This window comes from Prionailurus bengalensis, chromosome B1 (genome assembly GCF_016509475.1).
Source record: "Prionailurus bengalensis isolate Pbe53 chromosome B1, Fcat_Pben_1.1_paternal_pri, whole genome shotgun sequence".
Lineage (NCBI taxonomy): Eukaryota > Metazoa > Chordata > Mammalia > Carnivora > Felidae > Prionailurus > Prionailurus bengalensis.
The window spans coordinates 44,576,040-44,603,967 of NC_057344.1; the positions used below are offsets into that span (position 1 = coordinate 44,576,040).

Here is a 27,928-nt window from a genome sequence, read left to right on the forward strand (position 1 = left end):
AGAAAAAATTCCAGTCATCAACTACCTATCTCCCAAAAAATGCCTGGATGGTTCAATCGGTTAAGCGTCCAACTGCAGCTCAGGTCATGAGCTCATGGTTCTTGGGTTTGAGCCCCACATTGGGCTCCACACTGATACTCCGGAGCCTGCTTGGGATTCTCTCTCTTGCCTCTCTCTGCCCCTTCCCCACCCATGCTTTCTCTCTCTCTCAAAATAAATAAATAAAACTAAAAAACAAAACAAAAAAACAAAAACCTTTTGTAAATGCCAATTTAATCTATATTCTTCAACTTTTTAAAAAATCTTCCTACCACAGGGGCGCCTGGGTGGCGCAGTCGGTTGAGCGTCCGACTTCAGCCAGGTCACGATCTCGCGGTCCGTGAGTTCGAGCCCCGCGTCAGGCTCTGGGCTGATGGCTCAGAGCCTGGAGCCTGTTTCCGATTCTGTGTCTCCCTCTCTCTCTGCCCCTCCCCCGTTCATGCTCTGTCTCTCTCTGTCCCAAAAAAAAAAAAAAAAAAAGTTGAAAAATCTTCCTACCATTAATAGAATTATAGTAACCACTACAGAACTGTTTTTAAAACCCTATTTTTTAAAGCATTTAGAAGAATTCCACACCAACAAAGTAGAAACAAGCATAACCCACCATACCAGATACTTCATTAGGGCATATCTGTCTAAATATTTATATTGGCATTTACATTTGAAACATTAGTGGCTTATTATAAAGAAGACATAGCTGTGTTTAACATGCCAGGTCTTGGTAACTTTATTCAAGCTTTTGACAAAAACTACCCCCAAAGTAATATAAATTTAGAGACTTCTAGAAAGTCCAGATGTGAAATTCCAAGACAATTTTGAATTTAGTCTAGAGTCGATACTGAGTCAAATACTGAACCAAACCCACAAATCATAAATACTATTTTCCTTCTTAAGTTCATTATATTTTCTCAAACAGGTTACCAATTTAGCTTTCCTTTCTTTGATATTCATCTTTAAGTTCTAAATTTGTACTTATCTTGAATATCTTACTATAATTAAAAATATAAATCCGAATGTGATAACCCTTCCTTACATAAGAATGCCAATTAATAAATGTAGAAGAAATGAGAGAAATAGACCATTAGATAGACCAATAGTCACCATTAGAACCATTAGAACACCACAGTAGTAACTTACACAAGCAAGATCTGGCAATGGATGCAAAAATGAGTGGGCAATAGTTTAAGCAGAAACAGGACATTTGCATAGTCTCAAAGTAGCTCCAGCAAATAGTCATTACAAAGAAAAACATAGTAATTTTACAGTAGAGAATCCTAGCAGACACCACCTCAGTGATTAAGGTTAACAACACCAGAAATACATTATGACATCAGATGTCATGATACACTGTCACAGATTGGAAGACACTATGTAGACATGACAACTAAGTGCAAGGTGGGATCCTGCACTGGATCTTGGAACAGTAAAAGGACATCACTGAAAAGACCAAGAAAATCTCTACTTTTTAAACTCTCTACGTTTGTTAACAGTATTGTATCAAGGCTAATTTCTTAATTTGACAAATGTTCTATAGTTGTATAAGATGTTAACATAAGGGAAAGTTCAATGAAGATGCACATAAACTACTCATTTTACAACTCTTCAGGAAGTCTAAAATTATCTCAAAATTAAAAAAAATCTGTTAAAAAACATACACACATACATATGTGCATAATGTGTGTATGTGTGTGTATAAAAATCAAAACTTTGTGGAAATTGGTATCTTGGGCCCTCACTTAAATAGTTAATAGTATTCTCTCCTGAATGTCACTGTCTCACTGGTTTCCTTTAAATTGGCTTTAAGGTTCTCCCCCTTCTAAATTTTTAGTATCAAGTACAATTTTCTAATTTTCATAGAAAGCCTTTTTTAACATTCTTACCTTAGGCCAAAAATAAAAATCCTAGAATAAAACTGTCACCATATTATCTCATAAAATCATTCATCCCATCCATCAGACCCAGCCAATATCTTTACTCCATTTCTTCTCATCATACGTTTGTTTGGCTTTGTTTAAAAGGAGAGGAGATGGCGGATAGATTTATTAGCACTAATAGGCCTGACAGTCTAGAAAAAAGTTATCACTTGGATATCTTATTAAGAAACAGCTGTTTTTCCAATAACAGATACTGTATACTAGAACTCACTTCTGATAGAAAAAGTAAGTCATTTACCTAAGTCTCTTCCATACCATAGCATGAAGCTACCCAAGCAAGCCCAGCTAAGACCCTTTCAATATCACTTTCTTAACTCTGTCTCTGAAATGACTGTTATTAATGGTAATAAACATCTTTTTTATAAAACAATTTACTCTAAGGACATAAAGGTAAACATCAAATATGCCTTTAAAAGAAAATTTCCCACTCTAGCTATGGCTGATTCATTCCCTGAGCATGAATCCTTTTTTATCCTTACTGTTTTTGACTATCAACTGAGGTGAAATCTGCCCATAGGGATCTTGATGGTGAACCTAGTATTTTAGATGGAGAAGCACATTTCCAGATGGTCACATTTATTACTTTTGCAGTTATTTCTACTCACTGTGGCATTTAATTTTTCATCCCTACCTATCAAAATGCTCTACATGGAAGCAGCAGTAGTGAAAAGACGATGGGGGGGGGGGGGGGGGGGGGGGGGGGGGGGGGGGGGGGGGGGGGGGGGGGGGGGGGGGGGGGGGGGGGGCGGGAGGGGATTAAGGAAATTTTAAGGTGGATCTTTATCCAAGTATAATAAAAAAGCAAAAAAGAAAATGGCCACAAACATCTCATTCCTATGCCCCTGCCATCTCCCAATTCGCCTTCCACTATTAACATGAAAAGTAGGAGTGGTAAAACTCTACCCTAAAGGTCTATACAAAAAAGGAGACAAGATACCTCAGGAACTCAATACACATTGCAATATGTTCAAGTGGTGCAAAGATAGAAATTCATTCAGAATTGCCATACTATCGGGCTACCAATATAGTCTCTTGAATAATTATATTAAACATATTACTACAAAACGTACCAAGAAGTAGAGAATAATACTATATTTATGAACTGCAAATAACAAAACAAAACAGAGGTCCAAGAAGGCTAAAGTCCAAGCTGTAATTTACACATGAAGTGTATGCTGAAAGCAGTCACAATGTACAAAAATGTGACAAGTAATCCAGATGTTTAAAAAAACAGAGCCTGTTTGCCTCAGATTGTATCCAGTCTCATCTGGTAGGTTTTTGATAAGCCTGTTACATAAAGCATGTTTCCCTCCTGCTGATAAGAAGCAGCTTGTAGATATCCACAAATTTCTTAAGGAGTGAATCTACTTGGCAATAATGGTAACTCCACAGTTTCCTATTACATTCATTGGTCTGAAAACTGAAAACAACTCATAACTAAAATGTTCTTTCAAGTCCTTTACCAGTTTTTCAAGTTTTAATCAAAGGAAAGTTGGAATGTATTGCTTCTTGTCACCAACAAGCATTTCAAAAAGAGGGTTAATTAACCAAAATCAAGAGTTCTTTGGTCAAGTTAGTAACAGGCTTCCCCTTTGTTCTAAGTCCTTCATAATCCTTTTTTTTCCAATTTTTCCAGTATGGCCTGGATTTTACAAACAGCCTCTTTCCTGGCCTGCCGGACAGAGTCCTGGCCCCCAGTCTCAACTGAATCCAGTTCCAAAAGTTCCTTAGTTAGCATTTCTTCCAGAAGCCAGTATGCTTTGTCTGTCTTTTTTCCTACGAATTCTTCTACTTCTTGCTCAAGATATTGGACCTTCTCCAGCACATGTATGATTTTTTTAATACTTGGGGGAGTACCTTCATCTGAAGATAGACACTCTTCAGGAAGATTATCACTTTGATCTTGATTGCTGGGGTGTTCATTGGTGGCATTACCATAAAGTTGAGGCTCAGCACTGTACTGGACTTGGGAATCCAAAAGATCTGAATTATCATTGTTCATTGTTCCCGAGGACTCGTACTGATGGACATTGCAAGGAAAGTTGTGCCGGTTCATGCCTTGATCTGATTGGCTGTAGGTGTAGGAGGAGTCCTTGGAGTGGGAGAGCAAAGAGGGGAAAAGAGCTGTTTTAATGGCAATCCATCAACATCAGGGTGGTTAGCCAACATCTTTCACCAGACTGTGAAGTACATGAAAAGAGTCCCCACTAAAAAAACTAGGCATCCCTCCTTAACAATTTGAGGAAAACACAACCCTAAAAAGACAAAAGGAGTGCTCTGTCAAGTAAAAGGCAGAGAATTCCTGAGTATAATGAATCTACCCTGAAGTGTTCATCCTCATGAACACCTCACAATCACTCCTTTCCACCTCACAATCTACCCAGTGACTTAATAAATAGGAATTAGATAGTCTTCCTCTGAAGAGTTAAAACCTAAGACAGACCTTAAAAAGGAATGTAGCCACAGACAGATGATGTTTATGTCTGTGGTTTATACAATTTCACATTGATATCGTCTTCTGTGTACTGACTGAGGTAATAAAATGCAATCTTTGATTTTGTTTAACATTCAGATAGCATTACAACAAACAGTAAATGAGCGTTTTTCTGTCTTTTACAAAAAAGATGCGAACCTATAACTGCTCTAAAAAATAAAGTGTATTAAAAAAAAAGAGGAAGAAACTGGGCTAAAGCTATAGGTAGTAATCACCAACTTTTTGCAATTAGTCCCCATTTGATACACACCAACGCAGGAAAGTTTCACGTTGTGCCTTTTCAATTACCCAAACATGAAACGAACAATGTTTAGAAGGCCTCCTACCTTGGGCTGCTGGGGTGGTGGTGAGTGAGGGGACTGAGGAGAGCTGCTGCTGGGCCATGATGAAGTACTCTCACTCATGTAGAGATTCCCAGGTGGTGCTGAGGGCGCAGCTGAAGGCCAGGGGTAACGGGTTCCCATTCCATAAGCACCAGGAGAAGCCCATGAGTCCTCCTGTTGTCGTACAGTTGGTCCTGGTTGTGGAACACTACGATTACCATCCCCATAAGGATAATGGGGCAGGGTCATTCCAGGGTTCTAGATTGAAAGGAAGGAAATATGCTGGTCACTGCTAAAAACAAAAACAAAAACAAAAAAACCTGAACGAAGTAATGAAAATAACTCTAGTATCAACAGATTGAGATGCTTCCTCTCTCCTTAACAGATGTACTTTGGCTGCTACCAGGCTAAGTGGTAGCATCTCTAATCAGTTGCAGTCATTTCTTCACGCCCAAAAAAAGCTTCATTCTGAAGATACCAGGGGCAGATTTAGAGACAATCAAACTCAGAAGGAAGAAGGCTTAAAATTCAATGGCTAAATTATAGCATAAATCTGTCCCAAGATACGAGAAATAAGTGGACCCATATGCTATAAGGAATAACAAATTAAGATGTATCAGAACTCCCCTCGAAGGGACAGAGAAACAAACATGGTATCACTCATAGAATATTAAACAAATAAAAACCCAACAGATAACTGCTCACCTGTGAAGCAGGATATCCTGGAACCTGCCCCCGAAGAGAGGGTGCTTCAGTCTGGCAGTCCTGCTGAGGATACAGCCAACGAGAGACTGGGGCTGGGCTGTTGCCAGGTGAACGGTAAGTGCTTGGAACCTCTGGGGAGTAACTGGTCTGAGTATATCCAGGTGTGTAATAAGCCCCAGAGTAGGATGCAGTATTCGCCCCAGGGCCAGGAGGGTATGGTGGACCATATGCTCCATTTGTATAAGAATTCAAACTCTGTTAAAAAAAAAAAAAAAAAAAAAAAAAGAAAGTAAAAAAAGTGACTGAGTAGAAGAACTGAAGTGCTCTGACCCAACTTTGAAAAGTTTGGGAAGGGACAAAGGTCAGTAACTAATGAAAATATGAACTGCCTAAGCAATCTGTGAAGCATTCTTTCTCTCATGTATTATGGCCATATACCATATATTAAACTCAGATTATCACTGTAGAGTCTGTGTTGTAGCAATGACAGGGTATATTGTGATGAATGAGGAAGTGAAGGCCTCAGGGCTGTGCTTCCCAAACACTTCCATAAGTATACCTAACAATTACAACTGACAGTGGAGAACCTGTGCCTGCCACCTAGAGAGGGGTCCTGGGAGACCTAAGATAATGGCTAGTCACAGAAAAAAATAACCAGGGTACAACTAAAAGAGAAGACTAGAGGAGCACCTGGGTGGCTTAGTCGGCTAAGCATCCGACTTCAGCTCAGGTCATGATCTCACAGTTTGTGGGTTCAAGCCCCACATCAAGCTCTCTGCTGACAGCTTGGAGCCTGGAGCCTGCTTCAGATTCTGTGTCTCCATCTCTCTCTGACTCTCCCCCACTCATGCTATGTCTGTATGTCTGTGTCTGTCTCTCTTTTAAAAATAAACATTAAAGCAGGGCGCCTGGGTGGCTCAGTCAGTTAAGCGTCCAACTTTGGCTCAGGTCATGATCTCATGGTTCATGAGTTCAAGCCCCACATCAGGCTCTCTGCTGACAGCTCAGAGCCTGGAGCCTGCTTCAGATTCTGTGTCTCCGCTGCTCTCTGCCCCTCCTCCACTTGCACTGTCTCTTGCTGTCTCCAAAATAAATAAACATTAAAAAAAATAAAAATAAACATTAAAAAAAAGAAGAGAAGACTAGAGAGACCAAGCTCTCCCATAGGCTTTGTGTTTAATCTCTCTGAGCTTTTCTCTACCAGAAAAATGGAAATCATAAACTTACCTGGTAGGACTACTGTGAAAATTAAATGAGCTGATACATATAAATGCTTAGCACAGGGTCTGGCACTCGGTATGCTCAATAGATAGTAATTATTTATAATATCATTGTTGTTATTACTATTATGGCAATACCAAGAAATGAACCCAGATCTGAAAAGTACAAAGCCCATGAAAAGCCTACGTTCTTTGTACTATCCCACTCTGCTTCCCAAGTAAATAACAACAGGCTGCAATGAACTATTGGGACCTCACCAAAAAAGAAAAGCTTCTGCACAGTGAAGGAAACAATCAGCAAAACTAAAAGGCAGCCGACAGAATGGGAGAAGATATTTGCAAATGACGTATCAGATAAAGGGTTAGTATCCAAAATCTATAAAGAATTTATCAAACTCAACACCCAAAAAATAATCCAGTGAAGAAATGAGCAAAAGACATGAATAGACACTTCTCAAAGGAGACATCCAGATGGCCAACCGACACATGAAAAAATGCTCAACATCACTCATCATTAGAGATACAAAGCAAAGCCATGATGAGATACCACCTCACACCTGTCAGAATGGCTAACGTTAACAACTCAGGCAACAACAGATGTTGGCGAGGATGTGGAGAAAGAGGATCTCTTTTGCACTGATGGTGGGAATGCAAGCTGGTGCAGCCACTCTGGAAAACAGTATGGAGGTTCCTCAAAATATTAAAATAGAACTACCCTATGACCCAGCAATTACACTACTAGGTATTTATCCAAGGGATACAGGTATGCTGTTTTGAAGGGGTACAAGCACCCCAATGTTTATAGCAGCACTATCAACAATAGCCAAAGTATGAAAAGAGCCCAAATGTCCATCGATGGATGAATGGATAAAGAAGATGTGGGGTGTGTGTGTGTGTGCGTGCACACACACACACACAATGGAGTATACTCAGCAATCAAAAAGAATGAAATCTTGCCATTTGCAACTACACGGGTGGAACTGGAGGGTATTATGCTAAGTGAAATAACTCAGAGAAAGACAAGTATATGACTTCACTCATGTGAGGAATTTAAGATACAAAACAGATGAACATAAGGGAAGGGAAGCAAAAATAATATAAAAACAGGGAGGGAGACAAAACATAAAAGACTCTGAAATATAGAGAACAAACAGATGGCTTCCGGAGGGGTTGTGGGGGCGGGGGAGGGAGATGGTCTAAATGGGTAAGGGGCATTAAGGAATCTACTCCTGAAATCATTGTTGCACCACATGGTACTAACTTGGATGTAAATTAAACAATAAATACATTATAAAAAATAAAATAAAATGTTTTAAAAAAAGACTACAAAGGCAAATTCCTCATGTGTTGCTGTCATTTTTTTTTAAGATTTTATTTTTAAGTAATCTCTACACCCAATGTGGGGCTCAAACTCAGAACCTCAAGACCAAGAGTGTCATGCACTGCTGACTGAGCCAGTCAGGCGCCCTGTTCATTATAGTTTTTTTTTTTTTTTCAACGTTTATTTATTTTTGGGACAGAGAGAGACAGAGCATGAACGGGGGAGGGGCAGAGAGAGGGAGACACAGAATCGGAAACAGGCTCCAGGCTCCGAGCCATCAGCCCAGAGCCTGACGCGGGGCTCGAACTCACGGACCGCGAGATCGTGACCTGGCTGAAGTCGGACGCTTAACCGACTGCGCCACCCAGGCGCCCCCATTATAGTTTTAAATCACCCATCCACACTACTATTGGCACCCAGAATCCTAGGTTAGATATCCAAATGAATTACAGCCAAACTTTACATTTAAATGACTATCTTAATGTTTCAATTAACTTCTGCTTCATCTTTTTTAAATGCTAAAAACACAGAATCAAGTTTTCCAGTACTTGTCTAAGACTACATAATCTTTTCCACTTCGGGTAGAAAAACAAGCAAAGAATCCTATGATGTTAACCAGACTTACTGTGGTGATCATTATGCAATGTATGCAAATATTGAATCATTATGTTGTACATCTAGAACGAATACAATGTTACATGTTAATTACACCTCAGTTAAAAAAAAAAAAAAAAGACAGCTGGGGCGCCTGGGTGGCTGTTAAGCGTCTGACTTTGGCTCAGGTCATGATCTCACCATTTGTGAGTTTGAGCCCCGCATTGGGCTCTGTGCTGACAGCTGAGAGCCTGGAACCTGCTTCGGATTCTGTGTCTCCCTCTCTCTCTGCCCGTCCCCTGCTCATGCTCTCTCTCTCTCTGTCTCAAAAATAAGGAAAACATTAAAAAAATTTTTTTAAAAAGACAGCTGCTAATAACCGAAAAAATAATAGTCAAATTTGATTTCTAGTCTAACACATCAAAAAATGAGATGGATCAGGACATCTGGGTCATTCAGTCAGTTAAGCACCCAACTCGATTTTGGCTCAGGTCATCATCTCACACTTTATGAGTTCAAGCCCCACATCTGTGCTGATAGTGCATAGCATACTTGGGATTCTCTCTCTCTCCCTGCCTCTCTCTCTCTCCCTCCCCAGCTTGTGCTTGCGGCTCTCTGTCTCTCAAAATAATTCTTTTTTAAAATGAGATGGATCAAAGTGGCAGGACAATCATAATTCTGTAGAAAATAAACTCTTAGCCATATTTTTATGGCAAGAGGATAAAAGACAGGGTATTATCACCACATGGCCAAAAAATTCCATGCAAGGACAGGTGCTTGGAAGATCCAGCAAGGCATTCCCTAACCAGAGGGATGACTGAACCACCCCTTGTTAAAGCCACTGGAGGGCTGTTAAGATCTTCCACCTAGATGTGCCTAAAAATAGAATCCTTAATACTTGTATGCTGTTAGAAACTTGATAAAACATCATGTGGCTTTTTGTACTATTATTCAACTTCTAGAAATTCTTCCTAAGGAGAAGATTCAACTACAGAAAAAGTTATAGGCATGAATTTGTTCAACACAGCATTATTTATAATCACACAAAACTGTAAACAACCTACATTTCCTGTAATAATGGAATGATTAAGTACATTACAGGCTATTCATGGAGGGAATTTTATTGTCTTAAAATTCACTGTTAGACTGACCGGACATTTAATGATATTAAAGAATTATTTTTAGTTTTTTTTTTTTTTTTTAATTTTTTTTTTTTCAACGTTTATTTATTTTTGGGACAGAGAGAGACAGAGCATGAACGGGGGAGGGGCAGAGAGAGAGGGAGACACAGAATCAGAAACAGGCTCCAGGCTCTGAGCCATCAGCCCAGAGCCTGACGCGGGGCTCGAACTCACGGACTGCGAGATCGTGACCTGGCTGAAGTCGGACGCTTAACCGACTGCGCCACCCAGGCGCCCCTGTTTTTTTAAGTTTTAAAAATGACATTGTTATGTTTTTAAATCTTCTTTAAAGATATATACTTAAGTATTTACAAGTGAAATAATATGGTGTCCAGAATTTACTTCAAAATAACTCAAGGATACAGATGAAACAAGAAGTCTGTGCACTGATATTTACTGAAACTAAGATGAGTACATAGGAGATTATTGGGCTACTGTCATTGCTTTTGATTATGTTTGAAAATTTCCTTAATGTTAAAAAAGAAACTTCACCTCTTATTTTACCCTATAACATGCAGAGTACATATGATAAATGAAAAGCCATACAAAAAAGTTTATATACCATAAGTTTAAAGCTGTGTAAACATAATAGGAAAAATGCAAAAACAAATTTACCAAAATATAGATCTTTTAGGATGGCAAAATTAGTATTTTCCTCCTTTTCTTTATTTCCCAAATATTTAGTAATAAAGTTGTATTACTTTTGTAGCAAAAAAAAAAAAAAAATTTATGCTATTACAAATGTCATGAAATCCCAAGTGTGTCTAGAATCCAGCGGGCTGCCAGGACCAGAGCAACTTCATCAGTGTCCAAGTAGACTATTTTACTGAAGGGAAACTTGTGTCTAAGGAAAAGAAGTTACAATTTGAAAACTGTCAGCTGATACGGCAACAGATAAAATCTGAAAGAGAAACTATAAGAATTAAGTAAAATCTTTGACAGTTATTAAATTTCTGTAAAAGTCTCATTCTGGCTTCCAGAAGAAATCAAGAGACTGGAAACTCAGAAATCCCAGTTGCTACTCTTGTTCTAGATGTAAATATAGATATTACCTAGCATTCAAAAGTCAAACTAACATCACATCATCTGGCGTCTCCTTGCAAGCTAAAAATCACCCATATGAATACTTCTTCCAACAGTCAATTTCACAGTTGATGGACTGTTGTATAGATGTAGAATCCAAAGAGGAGAAAAGTGGTCAAGTCTCTCACACGGACAGCGATACACTGTTCGGCGGATTCCCTTTCCATTCTACAGCAAACAGACCCAATCCAAGCAAAAACAGATTACCTTTCAGCAACACAGTTCCTCCTATTGTGCTTCTCTTGAAAAACATGGAAACTTTCACCACAAAAGTGCTCCAAGAGTCATAATCTTCAGCAGTCGACATCAACTTGAATTTCTCTAATACTCATTTTTGGAACTAACAAATCTATGATCATCCACAGGTTGCTTCCTCTATTTATAGAACTTTTCCAATTTTTGTCTCACAGGAGCTCCTGACCAGTTTTTAATAGGCTGTAGTTTACAACCTAGTTATCCTTCAAATTCAATGAAATTTCTGACCAGTGTCTTTCTGTATCATGATTCCTCAATTCAGAACCCTATCAAAGGACTTCAGTATTTTTTGTTAGAACTTTGCCAGTTCCTCAAAGTGTTAAACACAGCAGAACTACCTACCGCATGACCCAGTAGCTCCACTCCTACATATATAACCAACAGAAAAGACATACGTCCACATAAAAATTAGCAAACAATGTTTATAACAGCATTATTCATAACAGCCAAAAAGTGAAAAAGACTCAAATTTCTATCAACTGATAAATGGATAAAATAAATGTGGTATATCCATAGAATGGATAGTACTTGGCCACAGACAGGAACAAAGTATCAATACATTGTCACAACATGGATGAACATTATGCTAAAAGAAAAAAGCCAGTCACAAGATATCAAATGTGATACCATTCCTGGGGTGCCTGGGTGGCTCAGTCTGTTGAGCATCTGACTCTTGATTTCAGCTCAGGTCATGATCTCACAGTTCGTGGGATCAAGCCCCATGTTGGGCTCCATGCTCACAGCACAGAGCCTACTTGAGATTCTCTCTCTCCCTCTCTCTCTGCCCTTCCCCTACTTACAGTCCCTCTGTCTCTCAAATTAATAAACATTTAAGAATATATGTTATATAATTCAGTTTAATGACATGTCCAGAATAGGCAAATCCATAGAGATAACAAGTATACTAAAAGTTGCCAGGTGCTAGGGGGAGAGAAGAATGGGGTGATAGGTACACAGTTTCTAACTGGACTGATAAAAATATTCTAGAATAGATAGTGATGACAGTCGCACAATCTTGTGAGTAGACTAAAAACAACTGAATTGTACATTTAAAGGGTGAATTTTATGATATATGGCCAAACCATAAGCATATCACATTAAGCAATAACAATGTGTGCCTCTCAATTTCAGTCACAGGAATGCAGATGACAGAAGTAAAATACAAGTCTGTGATAAGTGGTAACATAGTTTTGGGGCGCCTGGGTGGCTCCGTTGGTTGAGTGTCTGACTTGAGCTTAGGTCATGATCTTGCAGTTCGTGAGTTCAGGCCCTGCATCTGGCTCTGTGCCGACAGCTCAGAGCCTGGAGCCTGCTTTGGATTCTGTGTCTCCCTCTCTCTCTACCCTTCCCCTGCTCATGCTCTGTCTCTGTCTCTCAAAAATGAATAAACATAAAAAAAAAAAATTAAGTAGTAACATGGTTTTTTCTTTGTGTTCCATGATCTCCTACAACCTTATCCTAAAGTTGATTTACACATAATCATTATGAAAAATCAATTGCTTTTAGATTTTCTTTAAGTAAAATAAGCAAATCTTGCTCTAACTTCAATGAATTCTTCTGGCTCAAAATCAATCTTAAAGGATTATATAACCAAATTGATGAGAAAAAAAGGGAACATGATTCTTTTTTTTATTTTATTTTAAATGTTTTTTATTTATTTTTGAAGGAGAGAGAGAGAGAGAGACAGAGGATGAGTGGGGGAGGAGCAGCGAGAGAGGGAGACACAGAATCCAAAGCAGGCTCCAGGCTCTGAGCTGTCAGCACAGAGCCCGATGCGGGGCTGGAACTCACAAACAGCGAGATCACGACCCGAGCCGAAGTCGGACGCTTAACCGACTGAGCCACCCAGCTACCCCAGGAACATGATTCTTTTAATGAATTAATTATTCAGCCCCATAAAGAAACTTCTTTTCATTATTTCAGCCTCCATATCACCAGTAAGTCAGAACAGAATTGAACATATTATTTGACTATTTGAAATCTATCAGAAGAATTATATTAATGTTTTATGGCGATCTGAAAATTTAATTCTGCAGAGAATATCAGTTTACAGAGAATTCTGACCTGGATCTAAATTCAGATCCTTTGAAAGCTACTAAAATGCAACTGCTTTAAATTTGTATATACTACAGTCTTATTTTTTAAAAAAGTATTTGCATATGCAAAGATGGTACCTCAATAGAAAAAAAAAATGTGACAATTATTGCTTTATTAGGGTTGGCAGATTATGGGTGACTAACTTTTTAAACATTTCCTCATTTCCACAATGATACAACCATGGTGAAAAGTAATTTGGCTACATTTAATTAGCATGTATACCAAACCCCAACAATTCCATACTCCAGGAAAGTTCTTTCCTCAAATGTATCCAATAGAAAAATGGAAAGCAATGTTGAGTAAAAAAGCAAGCTGCAGGAGAATGCTAGTATGAAACCACTGATATCAAGTTTAAAAACAAGTTAAATAATATTATATAAATGTGTATACAAGTAGTACAAGCACAAAAACACATATGAGATCAAAATATAACTTCAGGAAATAGAAAGAAGTGTTATATGTGACTTCAACTGGGTTTATTTTACCCCCCTTTAAAAATCTGAAACAGGGGCGCCTGGGTGGCACAGTCGGTTAAGCGTCCAACTTCAGCCAGGTCATGATCTCACGGTCCATGAGTTCGAGCCCCGCGTCGGGCTCTGGGCTGATGGCTCAGAGTCTGGAGCCTGTTTCCGATTCTGTGTCTCCCTCTCTCTCTGCCCCTCCCCCGTTCATGCTCTGTCTCTCTCTGTCCCAAAAATAAATAAACGTTGAAAAAAAATTAAAAAAAAAAATCTGAAACAAATGTGGCAAACTTAATTATTGACAAAGCTTGGGGCACCTGGATGGCTCAGTCAGTTACACATCCGACTTCCACTCAGGTCATTATCTCACGGTTCATGAGTTTGAGCCCAGCAATGGGCTCTGTGCGGAAAGCTCAGAGCCTGGAGCCTGCTTCAGATTCTGTGTCTCCCTCTCTCTCTGACCTTCCCTGGCTCACACTCTGACTCTCTCTCTCTCTCTCAAAAATAAACATTTAATAAATAAATAAATAAACAGTAAAAATTTTTTAATTAAAAAAATTTGACAAAGCTAGGTGCTGGATAAAAAGATGTACGGGGGCACCTGGATGGCTCAGTCAGCTAAGCATCCAACTTCGGCTCAGGTCATGATCTCACAGTTCCTGAGTTTGAGCCCTGCATTGGTGCAGACCTTGCTTCAGATCCTTTGTCTCCCTCTCTCTCTTTCCCTCCCTTGCTCTCTCTCTGTCGCTCTCAAAAATAAATCAACCTTAAAAAAAGATGTACATATTTTCTGTACTTTTTCAGTTACTTGAAATATTTAAAATTAAATATTTGTCCTAAGAGGTCAGTTTTTTTGACATCAAAAGCAAAGGCAACAAAAATAAAGGTAAACAAGTGGGACTACATCAAACTAAAAAGCTTCTCCATGGCAAAGGAAATCACCAACAGAATGAAAAGGCAACCTACTAAATGGAAGAAAATATTTTCAAATCATGTATTTGATAAGGAGTTAAAAACTAATATATATATATATATATATATATATATATATATATATATATGAACTCATAAAACTCAATAGCAAAAAAACAAACAATCCAATTAGAATACAGGCAGACAACCTGAATACTTTCCCAAAGAAGACATACAGGTACATGAAAGGTGCTCAACATCACTAATCACCACGGATATACAAATCAAAACCACAATGAGATATGACCTCACACCTGTTAAAATGGCTATTCTCAAGACAATAATAAGTGCTGGTGAGGATATGGAGAAAAGGGAACCCTTGTGCACTGTTGGTTGGGAATGTGAATTGGTATAGCCACTATGGAAAGAAAACAGCTTGGAGATTCCTTGAAAAATTAAAAATAGAGTGACCCAGTAATGCCCCTATTTGCAATATATCCAAAGGAAACAAAAAAACTAACTCAAAAAGATATCTGAATCCCCATGTTCATTGTAGTATTACTTATAATAGCCAAGACATGGAAGCAACCTAAGTGTCTACTGATGGATGAATAAAGAAAATGTGGTGTATACAAAAACAATTTACTATTACCCAGCCATAAAAAAGGAGGAAATGTTGCCATCTGTGACAACACAGATGGAAATAAGTCAGACAGAGAAAGACAAACACTGTATGATCACATTTACATATGCAATCTTAAAAAAAAAATTCGGGGCGCCTGGGTGGCTCAGTTGGTTGAGTGTCCAACTTCAGCTCAGGTCATGATCTTGTGGTTCACGAGTTCGAGCCCCGCGTGGGACTCTGTGCTGACAGCTCACAGCCTGGAGCCTGCTTCAGATTCTGTGTCTCCCTCTCTCTATGCTCCTCCCCTGCTCACACCCTGTCTCTCTCTCAAGAACAAATAAAGATAAAAAAAAATTTTTTAATAAAAAATAAAAATTCCTAAATTCAGATAACAGACATGGTTGCTAGAGGTGGGGCCAGGGATGCAAATGACTGAAGGGCGTCAAAAGGTACAAACTTCCAACTTCCAGCTATAAAATAAGCAAGTCATGAGTAAGTAAGATACAGCATGGCGACTATAGTTAATACTGTGTTGCATATTTGAAAGCTGTCAACAGAATAAATCTTAAAAGTTTTCATCAGGGGGCACCTGGGTGGCTCAGTCAGTTAAGCTTCTGACTTCGCTCAGGTCACGGTTTGTGGATTTGAGCCCTGCGTCTGGCTCTGTGCTGACAGCTCAGAGCCTAGAGCTGCTTTGGGATTCTGTGTCCCCCTCTGTCTCTGCCTCTCCCCTGCTTACATTCTGTTTTTCTCTGTCTCAAAAAAAAAAAACAACAAAAAAAAACATTAAAAAAAAAGTTCTTGGGGGGTGTGGGGGGCTCAGTCAGTTAAGCATGTGACTTGATTTCATCTCAGGTCATGATCTCCCGCAGTTCATGAGTTCAAGCTCCACATGCAGCTCTGGGCTGACAGCTCGGAGCCTGGAGCCTGCTTCAGATCCTGTGCCTCCCTCTCTCTCTGCCCCTCCCCTGCTTGCACTCTGTCTCTGTCTCAAAAATAAATAAACATTAAAAAATTTTTTTAAAGTTCTCATCAGAAGAAAAAATTTGTAACTATATGTGGTGATAGATGTTAACTAGATTTAATTGTAGTGATCATTTCACAATAGACACAAATATCAAATCATTACATTATATACCTGAAACTAATATGGTATTACATGTCAATTATATTTCAAAAAAAAAGTCAAACTTAGAAAAATAAGTACATTTTATGTTTATTGTTTCCAGGTCCTAAGAAATAATCTATTACGCTTCAAACTACTTTTGCTAAGGGTAATAGTTGCCTAGATATTTCTTTATCTCTGAGACAAAAACATGAAGACAGAGTCCATTAAATAACAAAAACCCACACATCATTATTATGAAATCTCACATGTTTTGAAAATCAGTATATTAAGAAAAAATTCAGAAAGTCTGGCAATTTTAGACCATACCTGGCCTTGCATTTCCGGTCTTACAGGATATGTACTTGGGTATGGAGCCCTAGGTCGTGCAGAATTCCAATAGTTAGAATTGTAGCTAGGATATGGTGGCTGGTCCTAAGGAGGGAAAAAAAAGTCACCTTTAATAATATTCTTACATCATATTGAAAAGTTGATAGAGGCAAGTATAATTATAAAAAAAAAAAAAAAAAAGGCAATAGAACCCTACTATAAAATGGGGCACCTGCATGGCTCAGTTGGTTCAACATTCGACTCTTGGTTTCAGCTCAGGTCATGATCTCAGGGTTCTCACAGTTCATGAGTTCAAGCCCTGCATGGGACTCCATGCTGTGTAGGGCTCCATGCTGACAGCATAGAATCTGCTTGGGATTCTCTCTCCCTACTCCTCCCCAGTTGCACATGGACTCTCTCTCTCTCCCAAAATGAATAATCAAAAAAAAAAAAAAACTCCATTAGTTACAAACAGAGAGGGAGAGAGGCAAACCGTAAGAGACTCTTAAATACAGAGAACAAACTGAGGGTTGCTGGAGGGGTGAGGGACAGGGGAAAATGGGTGATGAGCATTGAGGAGGGCACTTGTTGGGATGAGCACTGGGTATTGTATGTAAGCGATGAATCACGGGAATCTACCCCCAAAACCAAGAGCACACTGTATGTTAGCCAATTTGACAATAAACTATATTTAAAAAATAAAAAAATCAATAAAAAATAAAAAGAGAACTTTACTATAAAATCACTCATTATTAAATTGATGCTTGAATATTATATTGTAAGTCACATGCCCTAGAAAAAGCAATTATTGACTATCTAGGTCTATTCTTATGCATTATGATACCAAATGACGTATAAAGGAAATCTACTATTTTAAGATGATTATCAAAACCAGATACCTAGATTCCTTTGTCCCTCTCCAATCACCAATCCTATCACTACCAATTTAATTAGCACAACAAGAATATAGTTCTTTGCCACTGTTAAGAATAGTATTTGCCCAGGGGCACCTGAATGGCTCAGTCAGTAAGCATCTGACTTCAGCTCAGGTCACAATCTCACAGTTTGTGAGTTCAAGCACAGCAGTCAGGCTCTGTGCTGACAGCTCAGAGCCTGGAGCTCACTTCAGATTCTGTGTCTTCCTCGCTCTCTGCCCCTCCCCCATTCATGCTCTCTCACTTTCAAAAATAAACATAAAAAAATTGTTTTTAAAGAGTAATATTTGCCTATCTCAACAACTTTGAAGCTTGAAAATATTACCACTAAACTTTACTTCAAACACATACAACTTCAATACTCGTTTGCCTGCCATACTAGTTTTTTCATATTTCTTTGCTTTCTGATATGGCTACACCTTCTGCTGGCAGTCTACAACTAACTCCAGCATCAGGAATTGATACAGAACTACCACTCCAAGAAGAAAATCTAGCTATGACATTAATCTCTACAGCTGTGCACTACAACTCAAAGAGTTAATGATTTGCAATAAGCCAATAAACTCTAAGAGACTAGATCAACTCAAAAAAATTTTAGAGTCTATTTAATGTATACACTTGTTCCTAGAAGTTATTTCCCTTTGAACTTTATAGTTTTAGTTTTAAGCTTAAACAAGATCTTCAAATTGTTTCACAAAGAAATTCACTGGCAGTTGTAATCACTGAGTTTAATTGTCACCATCTTAGCTTAACTGCACTAATCAGTTTCATAATGCTTTGTTTTCAAAGCACGAAACTCTTCCATAAGACATTATACAAGCTGGGCAAGTAGCATCTCCTTTACATAATGCAGAAATTAGAGAACAGAAGATTAAAAAAAAAAAGATCACAGGCATACTTCAGATCCTAACTACCAAATTTCTTAATCAGGCAGATGCCCCCAATTAATGCCCTCCCTTCCTTCCCCTGGTGAAAGGGTAAGCATTTGACTAACTGATTTCTCTCTACCAAGAACATGAATTGTGAGTAAAGATGAAAAGACAAGAGTTGAAGCTGACTCACCCCGGCAGTGTTGAACTAATCCCTAAATCTCCAGAACTAGGTTCCTCTAGCAGGAACCGGGTTCCTGTTCTCTCCTACTGACTCTCTGAGGTACCCACATTTCCACTACTTCACACTCCTATCCCTCACCCTGCCCAGGTCCTCACTTCCTTCCTTCCTCAGCTTACCAACACCTAATCCTTTGCCACTGCTTCCCTCAGATACACTCACCCTGCAAAAACCCAGCCCTGTCTAAACCCAACTGTCCACTGACTTCTCATCTGCACTTCCTCTAAATACTGGTGGAGAAACACAAGCTCTGGTTTCACTTATTTAGAGGCCATAAATCTCAAGTAGAGACCACACTTCCTTAGAATGTTCATCTCACTCTCCAGAATAGTTCCACTCTTCTTGTTCCCTCAAATTCTAATATCCTCTTAGCCTGGGGTGCCTGGGTGGCTTAGTTGGTTGAGCCCTGACTTCAGCTCAGATCATGATCTCACAGTTCGTGGGTTTGAGCCCCACATCAAGCTCTCTGCTGACAGCTTGGAGTCTGGCACCTGCTTCAGATTCTATGTCTTCCCTCCTTTCTGCCCCTCCCCCGCTCGTGCTCTGTCTCTGCTGTCAAAAATAAACATTAAAAAAAAATATCCTCTTAGCCCATCCCTCATTTTTCAACTGACTTTATCTCATACTTCACCTTAAAAAAAAATAGGAAAAAGGAATCAGAAGTGCCATCTTCCTACTTAACTAAATTGAATGCACCCTATCTGCCATAGTCTTCCCAGAAAGCGTGAAGGAAGTGCCTCTGGTCCTATTAAAAGCTGATTCCTGGAGCTTCTGGGTGGCTAAGTCCATTAAGCATCCAGCTCTTGATTTCAGCTCAGGTCAGGATCTCAGTTTGTGAGATTGGGGCCAAGCTCAGGCTCCATGCTCACGACACAGAGCCTGCTTGGGATTCTCTCCCACCCTCTCTGCTCACGCCCCACTCATGCTATTGTGCTCTCTTTCTTAAAATAAATAAACATTAAAAAATAAATAAATTAAAAAACTAACAAATTGGATAACCACACACAAAAAATAATTCATTCAAGTAACTCCTGAACAGGTTTCTGAATGGATAGCCTCAGTGGTATACATTCTAAAGGCAAAATAAATACAAAGAAATATTAAACTTTATGTAGAATATTCTCAGTAGTGATATTAGCATTTTAATTTTTAAACTATTTGTGTGTATTTCAGAATAGAGGAAATAAATAGAACAATGGTATTGGGAACCAGTATTTTCACACTAGAAAAGAAAAATAACATATTAAATGGAGAAACATCAGAAGTATTGTGTAGAGTGGATTTGAATTAGACATACAAGTATAAACATATTCTAAAATGTAATTTAACATTTTTTTAAGTTTATTTATTTATTTTGGGGAGAGGGGAGTGGAGAAGAGAGGGAAGAAGAGAGAGAATCCCAAGCAGGCTCCACACTCAGCGCTAAGCTCTATGCAGGGCTTGATCCCATGACCTCTGGATCATGACATGAGCCAAAATCAAGAGTCGGACACTTAACTGACTAAGCCACCCAGGTGCCCCTAAAAATGTAATTTCACCATTTAAGCAAAAGAAACAAATATGTGTGTGTGTGCCACTTCCAAACAAAGGATTTAGGAATTAATGCAAACTCTAGCAACTCTTTTGCATACCTGTCCTCCACCATGAAACCAGCATATCCCATACAGGAGCTGTGATTTCAGCTTCAGTCCCAGAACAAAAAGACACACGAGCAAACCAAACCCAACCTGGAGCCTGGAGAAGAGTCACTACAGCAGACTCACAGAACATGAGCAAGAAATAAATGTTTACTGTTGGAAGCCACAATTCTTGAAGTGTTTTTTTTTTTTTACTACAGGAAAAGTCAGGAATACGATAACTAAATACCAAGTTGGTAACAAAACCATACAGAAAGAATTACTTCAAATGACTTTTAAATAGCAGTATTTTTACTATACATCTTCAGTGGAATATATTCTAGGGATAAGCTCAACTGCAAAGAAACCTAAAATTGCACTCATTAGTTAACTGTTAGTCATACATAACATTGCTGTTATTATTTTTATTAACAGCTTTACTGACATATAATTCACTACAATTTAACCATTTAAGTTGTACAATTCAGCGGTTTTTAGATTCACAGATAAGTGCAATCATCACTAGAACCAATTTCAGAACATTTTCAAAACCTCCAAAGGACACACTGTACCCTTTAGCTATACCCTCCTACCTCTGCACTCTCCCAGCCCTGTGCCACTACTAATGTACTTCTATCTCTATGGACTTGACTATTCTGGATATTTCTTATAAATGGGATCATATATGTGATATCTTGTGGCCAGCTTCTTTCACTTAGCATAACATTTTTGAGGTCCAACTATGTTGTACCATGTATCACTACTTCATTTTTTTGTGTGGCCAAATAGTATTCCATTGTGTATAAATTCCATTGTGTATAAATTCCATTGTTTATCCATTCATCAGTTGACAGACATTTTTATTGCCTGTTGCCATCTTTTGGCTATTATAACATTATGTTAATGTTAATATAATACTATAAAACATATTTAATATATATATTTAACGTATATTACATACTTATTTACATAATATATAAATATATGAATATTTAATATATATTTTAATATATAATATAATAATAATGCTGCTGTAATCACTCATGAAATTTTTTAAAGATTTTTAAAAGTTTATTTATCTTGTGACAGAGTGTGAGGACCCACGCACACAACCAGGGAATGGGCAGAGAGAGAGAATCCCAAGCAGGCTTTGTACTGTCAGCGCAGAGCCTGATGCAGGGCTCGAACTCACAAATGGAGAGATCATGACCTAATCTGAAATCAAGAGTTGGATGCTTAACCGACTGAGCCATCCAGGTGCCCCTTCATGAATAATTTTTTATGTGAACATACATTTTCAGTTCTCCTGGGTATATGCCTAAAAGTGAAATTGTTAGGTCATATGATAACTGTGTTTAACAATTTGAGGAACTAGAAACTGCCAAAGCAGCTACACCAATTTACATTCCTATTAGCTATGTGTGAATTCTGATTTCCCCACAACCTCAGAAACAGTTTGTCTGTAGTTTTGTGTTTATAGCCATCCTAGAGGGTGTAAAGTGTTATCTCATTGTGGTTTTGATTTACAGTTCCTCATGACTAATGATGTTGAGCATTTTTTTCTTGTGCTCATGGGCCATTTTTTGTCTTCATTAGAGAATTCTCTGTTCAGATGTTTTGCCCATTTTTATATTGGGTTATTTGTATTTTTATTGTTTAGAGTTTTTCTTTAATGTTTATTTATTTTTGAGACAGAGCAAGAGACAGAGTGCAAGCGGGGGAGGGGCAGAGAGAGAGGGAGACATAGAATCTGAAGCAGGCTCCAGGCTCTTGAGACCAGAGCCCGACGCGGGGCTCGAACTCACGAACCATGAGATCATGACTGGAGCTGAAGTCAGACCCTTAACCGACTGAGCCACTCAGGCCCCCTACTGTTTAGTTTTAAGAGCTCTTTATGTATCTTATATACAAGTCCCTTTTCAAATATATGATTTGCAAACATTTTATTCCTTTTCACTTTCTTGATAGTGTCCCTTGAAAAGTTCTTCATTTTAATGAAATCCAATTTATCTATTTTTTTCTTTTGTTGGTTGTGCTTTTTGGTGTCTTATCTAAGAAACTGTTAGGCAGGAAGCTAGGCATGAGCAGCAGGAGAATGGACCTTACATGTCCTGACAGACAGCCCCAACTGAGGACCGCCCAGGGACTACCTTATTCCACTCATCTAGCAGTCGGTTTGTGGTTACATTATCACAGCAGAGAAAGAGTTAAGTTTGTTGTGCCTGTCCTTATCTGACCTATGTTTCTAGAATACAAATAATATTGCCGTTTCCTATCCCATGCAGGCATTTCCAATACTTCTTGGAAAGGAAATACATAGTTGACTAATTATCATGTATTCCAGGCCTATGTTGTGACCCTAGAACCCACCCAAAAGAAAAAACGGATACAAGTTCACACCCCAGAGTTTGCAGGGCCCTTGTCTGTCTTCACTGGTCCGCTCCTCCCTTGAGTGTACTTAACGAAATTTTGCCCTGCTTTTGCTGCCCTGTAACTCTTTACTATGGCAGTGAAAAGAATCCAGGCTTCCTTCCTTTTCCATCTAACACTCCGTAACATAACCACTCCAAAATCCCAAGTAATGAAGATTTACCCCTTGTTTCTTCTAAGAGTTTTATTTTATAGTTTTAGCTCTTACATCTAGGTCTATGATCCATTTTAAGCTAATTTTTATATATGGTATGAGAGTCCAAACTTTATTGTATATGGCTATCCAGTTGCCATGGTATTGTATGTTGTGCCATAGACTGTTCTTTCCCTCTATTAAATGGTCTTGGATGGGGCCCCTGGGTGGCTCAGTCAGTTAAGTGCCCGACTTTGGCTCAGGTCATGATCTTGCCGTCCATCAGTTCAAGCCCCGTGTTGAGTGCAGAGATTACCTAAAAAAATAATATCTTGCAAAAAAATTTTTAAAATTAAAAAACACTTGGGGCACGTGGGTGGCTCAGTTGGTTAAGCGTCCGACTTCGGCTCAGGTCATGATCTCACAGTTCATGGGTTCAAGCCCTGCATCGGGCTCTGTGCTGACAGCTCAGAGGGTGGAGCCTGTTTCAGATTCTGTCTCCCTCTCTCTCTGCCCCCCCCACTTGCGCTCTGTTTCCCTGTCTCAAAAATAAATAAACATTAAAAAATAAATAAATAAAAATTTAAAAACATTAAAAAAACCTATTTCACAACTCTGTCCATTGAAAGGGTCTAGAAGCAGTGATAACACAATTGCAATCAGTATACCTGGCACCCAAATTTAACTTCTGTACCAGTTATTAAGCTATTGTCCCTCAACTCCACAAATGCAGTGCTTTTCTGTGATGCAGGATTTGGAACATTTCTCCTCTGCTGCTTGCTTATTACTATTCAGTTCTACCATAGGAGGCACTAGGTTAGAGGAGGAGAGAAGAGATTTGCTCCTTCCTGTTTGCTTGTTTGCTGTTTCTGTGTCAGCCCAGCAATGCCCTTCAACCTGGAGGCAGCAGTTAGTAGCAATCTCCAGATTCTTCTGGTTTTCCAGAACTCCCTCAGAGAGACCAGCAGCAGCTAGGCAGTGCCTCTTCCTGGATTCCAGCTCCAGCAGGCCATTCTTCCAAGTTTGCTGGTTCTAATAACCTTACCTCTTCTCTTATTTTCCAGCCCTAGGAACTGTAGTTGTTTCCTGCAGTCACCATCTTCTGTGTTACCTCCCTTTTCTCTTTTTGCCTTTTGAGATCTCTAACACCCACTTAACTAATTTCCTAAAACAAATTCTTTCTTTTAAAAGAACTAGCATGTGGGGCGCCTGGGTGGCGCAGTCGGTTAAGCGACCGACTTCAGCCAGGTCACGATCTCGTGGTCCGTGAGTTCGAGCCCCGCGTCGGGCTCTGGGCTGATGGCTCGGAACGGAGCCTGGAGCCTGTTTCCGATTCTGTGTCTCCCTCTCTCTCTGCCCCTCCCCCGTTCATGCTCTGTCTCTCTCTGTCCCAAAAATAAATAAACGTTGAAAAAAAAATTTTTTTTAAATAAAAAAATAAAAGAACTAGTGTGGGGTGCATGGGTAGCTCAGTCGGTTGAGTGTCCGACTCTTGATTTCAGCTCAGGTCATGATCTCACAATTTGTGAGTTTGAACCCCACAACAGGCTCTGCACTGACAGTATAGATGGAGCCTGATTGGGATTCTCTCTCTCTACTTCTCTCTCTCTCTGCCACTCCCCCATGCTCTCTCTCTCTCAAAATAAGTAAACATTAAAAATAAAAAATAAATTAAAGTAGGTTCTGTTTTCCTGCCTAGGTCCTGACATAAATGTTTCTGAAAACAATTCCCCATTTAAAAAAAAAAAAAATCAAGGCTTCTTAAAGGAATGGTTGATTATATGTCTGGACAGAATATATACAAAATAAGCCTGGCACATCTTGTACCAGAAATCACAGAAGGTGACAAAAATCAATGGGTCATGTCAAAAGGACTCAGAAGCTAAGAAGAAGGAACTCCCATTGGCACGATATGAGATCATTTAAGCAATAGAAATCAAATGACTGCAACTGCTTGAAACGCATTGAAAATACTGAATATATTTTATATGTGTATACATACATTTATTCAGGTTATGCAAATGAGATCATGATACTTCAAACAACAAACAAGAAAGTTACTTTCCTATAATTTTAATAGGGTTTAGAAGTGAATGAAAACTAAATCTTACATCTTTTTTTTTTTAAGTTTATTTTTGAGAGAAAGAGAGAGAGCACACACGAGCAGGGAAGGTGGGGGGTGGGGAGAGAGAGAGAGAGAGAGAGAGAGAGAGAGAGAGAGAGAATCCGAAGTAGGCTCCAGACTCTGAGCTCAAATCCACCAACCATGAGTCATGACCTGAGCCGAGGTTGGATGCTTAACCGACTGAGCCACCCAGGTGCCCCTTAAATCTTCCATCTTCTCTTGGGAATCTTTTTTTTAAAAGATGGGTCAAGGGCGCCTGGGTAGCTCAGTCAGTTAAGTGTCCAACTTCGGCTCAGGTCATATCTCACGGTTCCTGAGTTGGAGCACCGCATTGGGGTCTGTGCTGACAGCTCAGAGCCTGAAGCCTGCTTCCGATTCTGTGTCTCCCTCTCTCTCTCTGCCCCTCTCCGGCTCACATTCTGTCTCTCTCAAAACTAAACAAACATTAAAAAAAAAAAAAAAAAAAAAAAAGAGAGAGAGGCACCTGGGTGGCTCAGTCAGTTGAGCATCAGACTTCAGCTCAGGTCATGGTCTCCCAGTTTGTGAGTTCAAGCCCCACATTGGGCTTTGTGCTGACAGCTCAGAGCCTGGAGCCTGCTTCGGATTCTGTGTCTTCCCCCCCTCTCTCTGCCCCCTCCCCCGCTCACGCTCTGTCTCTGTCTCTCAATAATAAATAAATGTTAAAAAAAAAAAAGTCAATATCTATACCTTGATTATGGTAGTGGTTACATAACTGTATACGTTTGTCAAAACTCACAGAACTATATCTGTAAAAAAGTACAATTTACAGAATGTAATTATACCATAATTTTCAAAATGAAAAAAAAAAAAAAGAACGTTGTCTATGGTCATACCACCCTGAATACTCCCAATCTTGTCTGATCTCGGAAGCTAAGAAAGTTCAGGCCTGGTTAGTACTTGGATGGGAGAAGGTCTTCAATGAAGTAGTAAGAATTATTATTAATTTTATTAAGTCTTAATAAAAAAATTGTCTTCACTTCTTTTTTTCCTCCCTTTTGGACAAAATGGAACAAATCTAAAAATATCCCCAGTAATGATGAAAGTCTGCAGCTCAAGGTCCTCCTAACACAACACTAATTCTATGAAATAGCATTTGGTCTCACAGGAAGCTGGCTGAAGCTGATCTCTGTTTTATAAACTGAGTTGCCAATTTTATCACATGCTTAACTCTTTCCAAACTTTTTATTTGTTGTCTGAAACTAGACAAAGGTGCTAAAAGGTGATATAAATCAGACAGAGGTAAGAAAAGGCTTTCACAAGAGGTAGTAATTAATGTGAATTAAAGTTCTTATGGCACTGGAAATTTGATCAAAATTATGCAAGAATAAATTAATTTACTTCCCTTTTGAGAAGAAATACTTAAATCGTAGATGAAGGCTGGAGTCAACTCCTTTCACGTTTATCTTAGAACTAGTTAACAAACAGAAAACTAGGGTTGAAGAAGTGGATACAAGATTAAATTTACAAAGTGACTTACCAACATGCCTCCAAAATATGACCCCAGCCCAAGCAAATCTAACCAGCAGAGGAAGCTGACTAGTGCTGCTACTAAACTCCATTTACAGATTTGTTTACCTTGTTAACAAGAATTAGACAAAAACAATTAGAAAAGTACATTAAAAATGGTTTTTATAGCTATCTATGTCCAAATCACTACAAAAGCACTTTATGTTCCTGTATTGACCACCATCAAAAATTTTTCTCAATCTCATTTGGGTCTCTCCCGTGCTTCTCTACAATTTTCCACTTTCCCCTAGCACCTGTTTCAAATATTCATCATATCAAGTTCCCAGCTTAATCCCTGCCATTTCCTTTCCTCTCAGATGACCTCACCTCCTACTTCATCAAGGACACCAAGAGCTATAAACTCCTTCAATGTTCCTCCACTCTGACTCCAAACTGATTTTTCCTTCCTCTGGCTTGGATGGTTTTCCAGCTCTTCCTCACTTTTTTTTTTTTTTTTAATATTTTATTTATTTTCGAGGTGGGGGGGAGGGACAGGATCAGAGTGCGAGCAAGGGAGAGGCAGAGAGAGAGGGAGACACAGAACCGGAAGCAGGCTCCAGGCTCTGAGCTGTCAGTACAGAGCCTGATGCAGGGCTCAAATTCATGAACCGTGAGTTCATGACCTGAGCAGGAGTTAGACACTTAACCGACTGAGCCACCTAAGTGTCCCTTTTCCTCACTTCTTAATTCCTCTTTCCACAAGCCACATTCTATTCTTTTGTTCTCATCTTTCTTCTCATTCTACTAGGTTACCCTCCTTTGCTTACAAACATATTCAAAATCACCTAATCCTAAAAATTCTTCCCTCAATCCTGGTTTGCAATCAGCTAACTTTCTCATTTACTAAACTTCTGGAAGTACAGTTTTTACACTGGTTGTCTTTCACCCAAACCTCCTATTCATTACTTTTAATACGATTTTAAACTGTCATCACTAAAATCAACAAGGCCCTTTTAATTGCCAAATCCAACAGCATCTTTTCAGTTCTCATTACCACTTACCTGCAAAACAATATTACGTCCTTGCTTGCTTTGCATTGCATGACTTTCCTGATTTCCCTACTGTCTTTCCACATATTCTGATTGTCTCCTTCTGGAATCCTCTTTCTCTGTCACTATTCTAGATCACTATTTAAAGATCTCCCACGGGAACATTACCCAGTTTAGTACCTCGAATATGCTTCAATCTGATAACTCTCAAATTACTATGGCCATCCCCCATCACTCACCTAACTCCACATCTATTGTTTTGTCCCACCAACAACTCCTGGAAGCCAGACTCTAAAATTTGACATCAATGGGTACCTGACTGGTTCAATCGGGAGAGCATGTGACTCTAGATCTTGGGGGGTTTAAGTTCAAGCCTCATGTTGG

The 27,928-nt window shown here is 39.1% G+C and overlaps 1 protein-coding gene across 2 annotated transcripts in view; it reads right to left on the minus strand.

The window, feature by feature from the left end:
- Positions 1–3,050: 3,050 nt before the first annotated feature.
- The window catches only part of BAG4 (BAG cochaperone 4), a 30,795-nt gene continuing 5,917 nt past the window's right edge, over positions 3,051–27,928 (minus strand). The window contains exons 2-5 of one of the 2 annotated variants that reach the window (XM_043564200.1): positions 16,680–16,784; positions 5,496–5,750; positions 4,794–5,048; positions 3,051–4,065 (exon numbers count right to left, since the gene is read on the minus strand). In XM_043564200.1, the coding sequence (XP_043420135.1) occupies positions 3,580–4,065; positions 4,794–5,048; positions 5,496–5,750; positions 16,680–16,784 (1,101 nt within the window). In that variant the 3' untranslated portion in view covers positions 3,051–3,579. The remainder of the gene's footprint in view (positions 4,066–4,793; positions 5,049–5,495; positions 5,751–16,679; positions 16,785–27,928) is intronic. The other variant, XM_043564208.1, reaches the window with a different exon arrangement.